This window comes from Sorex araneus, chromosome 3, assembly GCF_027595985.1.
Source record: "Sorex araneus isolate mSorAra2 chromosome 3, mSorAra2.pri, whole genome shotgun sequence".
Taxonomy (NCBI): domain Eukaryota; kingdom Metazoa; phylum Chordata; class Mammalia; order Eulipotyphla; family Soricidae; genus Sorex; species Sorex araneus.
In genome coordinates, this window is record NC_073304.1 from 111215293 (window position 1) to 111223330 (window position 8038).

Here is an 8038-nt window from a genome sequence, read left to right on the forward strand (position 1 = left end):
AACTCCTGCAAAAGACATCATCTGTATTCAGGAGTCCTCTGCATCTCTTATTGGTAGAATCCTAAATTTAGAATCCCAATAGGGGAAATATGCACGTAGTGAACCCCAGCATTTGAAACTGTGATGTGATGTTGGAGGTCCTGCTGTATTCTCTCAAACTCACCCCACCATCTCAGTTTATGTTGAAGGAAAATCCTGCCCTGCACAGATGAGCCATTGGATCTTTTGACTGGACCACACCAGCCACCCATCTGAGGGATACTAGACTAGCACCTAGGATCTCCCATGCACAAAGGTAGCTTTGAAGCAGAATGAAATCTAAAATGGTTTATGAGACTACGTAAATTTCCCAAGTGGCAGAACCCACATACTAGTTGGCTGGATTCATGCTTCTTCCCATCCATGAAGCAGATCAGCTCATTTTTCAGGGGACTAATTGTTCATTGAAGCCATGAGAAGAAAGAGATGGAACCTGTCCTCTCTGCTTGGTAAATGTGGAAGCTTTGTGACTCACAGGTCCAGTAGAGAAATGAGAACAGAAGGGACAGGGGTGTGGCATGTGGCGCGCATGTGCATGTGCGTGTGCGTGCGTTCGTGTGTGTGTGTGTGTGTGTGTGTGTGTGTGTGTGTGTGTGCGCGCCCGCGCGCTCGCGTGCGCCCGCGCATTGTGCAGATAAACTGCCTTGGGTTTGTCCTTTTTCTTTGAGAAACTCAGGGAATGGCTGTTTACAGAGAACAGTTACATCAGAGAAGGAGGTGGCCAAGGGCCCTGTCCCCTCAGACTTCAACAGAGAATTATGAAACCTCAGACTCTGGAACGTCATAGAAATTCACATGTATGAAAGTCTCAGTTTGCACAAAACAGTAAAATTTGACCCCCACTGTCATAACTTAAAATAATTAAGATCTTTAAGTAGTTTGAGGGGGTCTGAGGCCACATCCGATGGTGCTCAGGGATTACTCCTAGTTCTGTTTTCAGGGGTCACTCCTCAGGGTGCTCAGAGGATCATATGTTGTCTGGGATTGAACCCGATTCAAGTGTGTGCAAGACCAAAACCTCCCCCACTGTATTTTCTCCAGCCCTTTCAAACGACTTTTTAAAAATTTTTTTTTTTTTTATTGAATCACAATGAAAAAAGTTACAAAGCTTTCAGGTTCAATTCTCAGTCACTTTATTATCAGACCCCTATCCCTTAACCAGTGCACATGTTCCACCACCAAGAACCCCAGTATGCCCCCCATCCCACCCCCCCACCTATGTGCCTAATGATCTTCACTTTATTCTCTCTATACTTTGAATACATTCAATATTTCAACAGAAAATTCACTATTATTATTTGGAATTTCCTCCAACAATCAAACCTGCTGAAAAGGCATCATTTGATAATTTGTTTTCCATTGCTGAGAATGAAGATTATATGAACTGTCACGGCCGTGCGGTTTTGGATTTCTGATATTTTAGCTCAGTTCAAGTCTAGTTGCATTTCTATAAGAAGCCACTGGGTGCCAAAATTGGTTAGTAGACCTCCCAGATCATAGTCTTTAAGGAGCAGAGGAGCCGTTTCGTGCGTGCAGCTGCTCCAGATCTCATCTGGGTGGAGAGCCTCAAACAACTTTTAACCTAATCTAGTACCTCATTGGTATCATGTCTTTTATTCTACATATTTATCAGCTTTGATTATTATTGCTTTGTGTTGTGTTGTTTGCTCTTAAATTTCTTCATTTCCCAGATGATTTTATTTGATCTTAAATTCTTTCCTGAGTTCCATCTTTTCTGAGTTTCTCCAAATTCCTTTAATCCTCTGCTTTCCTCTAGCCCAAGGCTGACACCATGGAGGATTTGTGTTTCTTTGTGTTTGGGGATTTAGACGAGATACTGTCATCTAGTTTTGCTGTACTTTTCTTCTCTCTACTACCAAGGGAACAAAGAAAGCCATTTTTTTTGTCATTGCTATTGACTTTCAGAAGCTCTTTAAGTCCTCGTAGATTGGATACCATAGAAAAGTTCTGAAGGATCAGAAAGATTTTAATATAATGTTTAATGTTTACATCAACAGGGGTTAAATGCAGCAGACCCCGGTTTTATTTCTGGTACTGTATATGGTGACAAGAGTGACCCCAGAACACAAAGTCAGGAATAAATCCTGAGCACCACCAGGTGATCCCCCTCTGCAATTCCCAAATGTTCCTGAAATCCATCAGTGGATTAGGATAGATACAGTTAACTAGACCCTACCAGAGTGATTGTGAGTTAAAAATGAATTCTTGATTTAATCTCTCCAAAATGGTACTCACCTTTCAGCACAACATTTTTTTAAAAATTCTTTTATTGAATCACCATGTGGAAAGTTACAAAGCTTTCAGGTTTAAGTCTCAGTTATACCATGCTCAAACACCCATCCCTTCACCAGTGCACATATTCCACCACCAAGAATCACGGTATGCCTCCCCCCTTCCCCCCACCTCCTCAGCCCCCCATCCCACATGTGTAACTGGTAAATTTCACTTTACTTTCACTTTACTTTGATTACATTCAATATTTCAACAAAAAATTCACTATTATTGATTTGGAGTTTCTCCCCCCTAAAGTCGATCTGCTGAAAAGGAAGCATTAGATAATTTGCTTTCCATTGCTGAGAATGAAGAGATATGAGGTCAGGAGGCCGCACTAGCAGCAGCATAGTTTTGGATTTCTGTATTTCAGCATTTTAGTAACTAAGTCCAGAGAGATATCTGCCAGAAGTTGCATCATTGCCAACTTGTACTTCTCAGTTACATTATATTCCACATATGAGTGCAATCTTTCTATGTCTGTCTCTTTCTTTCTGACTCATTTCACTCAGCATGATACTTTCCATGTTGATCCATTTATATGCAAATTTCATGACTTCATGTTTTCTGACAGCTACATAGTATTCCATTGTGTAGATGTACCAGAGTTTCTTTAACCAGTCATCTGTTTTGGGGCACTCTGGTTTTTCCAGATTCTGACTATTGTAAACAGCGCTGCAATGAACATAGAAATACAGATGCCATCTCTACTATACCTTTTTGCCTCTCCGGGATATATTCCCAAGAGTGGTATTGCTGGGTCAAATGGAAGCTCAATTTCTAATTGTTTGAGAATCGTCCATATTGTTTTCCAAAAGGGCTGAACCAGTCAGCATTCCCACCAGCAGTGAAGAAGAGTCCCTTTCTCCCCACATCCATGCCAACACCGGTTGTTTTTGTTTTTTGGGATGTGGGCCAGTCTCTGTGGTGTGAGATGATATCTCATTGTTGTTTTGATCTGCATCTCCCTGATGATTAGTGATGTTGAACATTTTCTCATGTGCCTCTCAGCCATTTGGATTTCTTCTTTGGGAAAGTTTCTGTTCATTTCATCACCCCATTTTTTGATCGGGTTGGCAGTTTTCTTCTTGTGGAGTTCAACCAGTGCATTGTATATCCTTGTTATCAACCCTTTATCGGATGGGTACTGCGTAAATATCCTTTCCCATTCTGTAGATTGTCTTTGTATTTTGGTCACTGTTTCTCTTGAGGTGCATAAGCTTCTTAGTTTGAGATAGTCCCATTTATTTATCTCTGTTTTCACTTGCTTGGCCAGTGGCGTGTCAGCTTTAAAGATACCTTTGGCTTCAATGTCGTGGAGGGTTTTGCCGACCTTATCTTCAATGTACCTTAGGGATTCTGGTCTGATGTTGAGGTCTTTAATCCATTTTGATATTATTTTTGTACATAGTGATAGACGGAGGTTTAAGCCCATTTTTTTGCATGTAGCTGTCCAGTTTTACCAGCACAATTTGTTAAACACAACAACATTTTTTTAAAATAATGTAGGGGTACTGCTATTTGTTCAACCATTGAATTGGACATGAACTTCACATTACTTTTTAAAAAATTGTATCACCGTTAGAGTTATGAAGCTTTCAAGTTTGAGATTCAGCCATACAATGATGAAACACCCATCCTTCCGCCAGTGCATATTTTCCACCACCCACATCCCAGTCCTCACCCTACCTCTATGGCAGACAATTTCCCCAATACTCTCTCTCTCATTTGGGGCATTATGTTTTGCTCGAAATTTCCCACCACCATTCAAGCCTACCTGCCAGGGGCAAACGCTAGATAATTTATTTCCATTGCTCATTTTGAGTATCATGAGAGCTCACATGGCTGCAATTGTAAATGTAAATTTCTAGATTGTAAATGGTTGGGTTCCAGAGACATCTCTATATGGCACTAATCCATTTTGGGATTCAATTGGGAGTCTTTGGGCCAGGGCTGTTGGCACCCTAAATTGGCGCTTGGAGGCAAATTGTGGGCATGACAGCCAGTCTGCTGGGTGGGTGGGAACTCGGGGAGGGACAGCCCGGGTCCTCTGCCACCATGTGGCCTGGATATTCAGTCCTGGAGCCTGCATACCTGGGCCTTACTTGTGGAAGCTCTTGGTCACTGGGATTCCATCTGGAGTAGGCATAGAGATTGCACCTGCTTCACTGGGGTGTCCCGGTGAAATTGGCCCGATATGGGGCCTGGAGAGATCTCTGGCAACCTTTCAGCACAACTTAATGTGCAAAGTTAGAATGGTCTGGGGCTGGAGGAAGAGTACCAGTGGGCAGGGCTGGTGCCTTGCACATGGCCGATGTGGGTTTGATCTCCGTCACCACATACGGTTCCATGAGTCCCACCAGGAATGATCTTTGGAGTAAACCTTGAGATCATTGGGTGTGCCCAAAAGACAAAGTAAAACAAAACAAAAGGTGTGGTCTGAACACTGCAATTATTGACTTGCTGTTTCATATTTCACGAAACATATTACCACATGAACACATTGCTAGAGTCCTTCTGAAGGTCTCAGAAAGGACAAGTATCTTCCATTTCAGTAAAGATTAAGCTAACTATAGTATATCTATGAGATGGAATATTTCACAGCCAAGAAAAATAATATTTTAATTAAAAAAACTTCAGTATAATAAATATATATTAGAAAAAAACAGAGGGGCTGGAGTGATAGCACAGCGGGCAGGGCATTTGCCTTGCATGTGGCCGACCTGGGTTCGAATCCCAGCATCCCATATGGTCCCCTGAGCACCGCCAGGGGTAATTCCTGAGTGCATGAGCCAGGAATGATCCCTGTGCATTGCCGGGTGTGACCCAAAAAAAGAAAAAAAGAAAAAAAACCAGAAAATTTCCATCAAATAAGAAAATGAAGACACCTTATTCCCAACACTTAGAAGTTGTCATGGTTACAACTTTAGCACAACAGGCAGGGCATTTGCCATGCACGCAGCTGACCCAGGTTTGATTCCTCTGTCCCTCTTGGAGAGCCTGGTAAACTACTTAGAGTATCCCTCCCGCACAGCAGAGCCTGGCAAGCTACCTGTGGCATATTCGATATGCCAAAACCAGTAACGACAAGTCTCACAATGGAGATGTTATTGGTGCCCGCTCGAGCAAATCGATAAACAATGGGACAGCAGTGCTACAGTGCTATATATTTTGAAATATTCTGAAAAAAGTTAAAACTACACGTAAATAATTCAAAGCAAGAAATCAGGCAGTAATATGTATCTACAAGGATATTGAGTTGTAAAATGATGTACTCATTGACAAGTACTGAAGTGAAGTGCAAGGTTGGGGGGATGGCTCAAGGACTGGAGTTCATGCTTTCCATGTAGGAGCTCAGGGTATGATGACTGTCACTGAATGTTCCTACTGCACTCCCTCCTCCTCCCTCCCCCCCAGCACCATGGGGTGTGGCTAGAAAGAAAAGGAAAAAGAAAATATACTAAGAATGTTAACAAAGCCTATTTGTGCCTCATAAGTTTAGAGTGATTGTAATTTCTCATCTGCTATATTTTCTACCACAATGCTGACATTTATATTCAGAAAAAGATATATCATTTTAGAAAATAATTATAGGTAATCAAAGTGAAATGCAATTGTGAGCATATGTGAAATCGGATAAACAGCTTACATGTGATTGGTGATTGTGCAGTGTATTATGTTGTTTTGAGTTTTCCTTCTTCAAATCAAACCAGATTGTGATTTTGTTCTCTAACATTAGCACTTGGGCTGTTCAGGCATGTATATATCACGTGGGCAATTCATTGGCAGAAGGATTATGTCATCAGGAGAATAATGCAAAACTCTCAAGGTACTTTGCTCTAGTAATCAGGACATCATTTATCTCTAATCTAAAAAGGGGATTGAATTCTTTAGCAATGATCAGAAAATGCTTTTAGAAAGATTCTTTTCCTACTAAAAAAATTAATATTTTTTTTTTAAGTTGCACTAGACACTGTGTTACAAGTCGATCCAGGTAGAACTACCAGAAGATGGTTTGTTTTGCCTTCAAAGGCACATATATGTTAGGGGCTGGAGCGATAGCTCAGAGGGTAGGGCGTTTGCCTTGCACGCGGCCGACCTGGGTTCGATTCCCAGCATCCTATATGGTCCCCCGAGCACTGCCAGGAGTAATTTCTGAGTGCAGAGCCAGGAGTAACCCCTGAGCATCTCCGGGTGTGACACAAAAAGCAAAAAAAAAAAAAAAAAAGACACATATATGTTAAAGAACTCAATGAAAAAAGATAGTTCAGGCCGGCCACCCTCCCCGGGCGCGACGAGAACGTGGGGCCGGGGTCTCGGCCTCGCGAGCGCAGTGCTTGGGGGTTACGGGACCCCGCAGAGGCCTTGGCTGGGAGTGGCTGCATGTCGGAGGAGGATGTCTCCCGCGAAGCGGCTGGCTAGAATCTGGGTACCACTCTCCGCCTCCTCCAGACCCCGGAGAGAGACGAGAGAGACGGGATGAGGCTGGTGTCAAAGATCAAGGTCCCCTGCGCCCTGGATACGGGCGGTCCTGAGGCCTAGGTCGCCTCCTGACAACTCCTCTCGTGACCGGAGGGGGTCCCAGTCACCATGCAGGACCCACATCCGGAGGAGCCGGTGGAGGAGCTGGATTCAGCCAAGGAGAAGAGTCCCGGCAGTCCTGGCAACAACCTTTGCCACATGGGGGCCCTGCAATGCACCCACTCTCTCATCACCTTCGCCGATTCCAAGTTCCAGGAGCGCCACATGAAGCGGGAGCACCCAGCGGATTTCGTGGCCCAGAAGCTGCAGGGGACCCTCTTCATCTGCTTCACCTGCTGGCGTTCCTTCCCCTTCTCCAAGGCCCTGATCGCACTCCAGCGCGGGCATGGGCCAGGCATCAGGCCTTCGGCGGGGGCACCTCCCAGTGCCCAGCCCACCTTCCCCTGCCCTGATTGTGGCAAGACCTTTGGGCAGTCAGCGTCTCTGAGGCGGCACCGCCAGGCACACGAGGCCCGCGACCCTCCCGGTCCCTTTGCCTGCACTGAGTGTGGGCAAGACTTTGCCCAGGAAGCCGGGTTGCATCAGCACTACATCTGGCATGCCCGGGGGCGGGGGGGGGGAGCTCTGAATGCCCCTGGGGAAAGGGGGGGACCTGCCCTATGAGGATGTGGGAGGGATTTGGATTTGCACGGGACTCCTGAGAAACAACCGACTCGAGGACCAGAGAGGCTTTCAGGGCTTCTGTGTTTTTGGAGCACACAAAGGCCTGCAGGGGAGATCAGATGAGAAGATCTTTGACTTAAAAATATTTCGCCAACTGACTCTTTCCCCATTACATTGTTCAAACTCACACTATAGTTGCAAATTTACCTTTAATTGCAGCTAGAGGGGTGCCAGGGGCTATTAGAGACAAGTTGCCTGGGGTTGGTTGCCCTCACAGGGCAGGTAGGGTGAGGTGTTGCTGGTCTGTGACACCACCACCTGGGGCCCTTAACACTGCTGGGTGTGGCCAAAACAGAACTATCAAAATTTGTGTACCATTTTGATGATGAGATATTTTTCCTGTGTGCAGGTGAAATGGCATGGATAAGCTAATGGAAATCGTATCTAAAGCTGAAAGGGAATAAATATATAAATAATTGCCTATGGTCAGTGAGCTACTAAGACAACATTGAACCATGCTGAGAACTACTGTGGATGTTTTGGCATTTTCTATAATCAGAAC

At 44.4% G+C, this 8038-nt stretch overlaps 1 protein-coding gene across 1 annotated transcript; it reads left to right on the top strand.

Annotated features, from left to right (window-relative positions):
* The first annotated feature begins 6827 nt into the window (after positions 1–6827).
* On the top strand, positions 6828–7476 carry LOC101538314 (zinc finger protein 576-like). Its single transcript, XM_055132126.1, has one exon. The coding sequence runs from the start codon at positions 6922–6924 to the stop codon at positions 7474–7476; it is 555 nt and encodes a 184-aa protein (XP_054988101.1). The 5' UTR covers positions 6828–6921.
* Positions 7477–8038: the final 562 nt, after the last annotated feature.

What these genes read in the sequence shown, in the direction of transcription:
- LOC101538314 (XM_055132126.1), top strand. Translation starts at nt 6,922, where the DNA reads ATGCAGGACCCACATCCGGAGGAGCCGGTGGAGGAGCTGGATTCAGCC.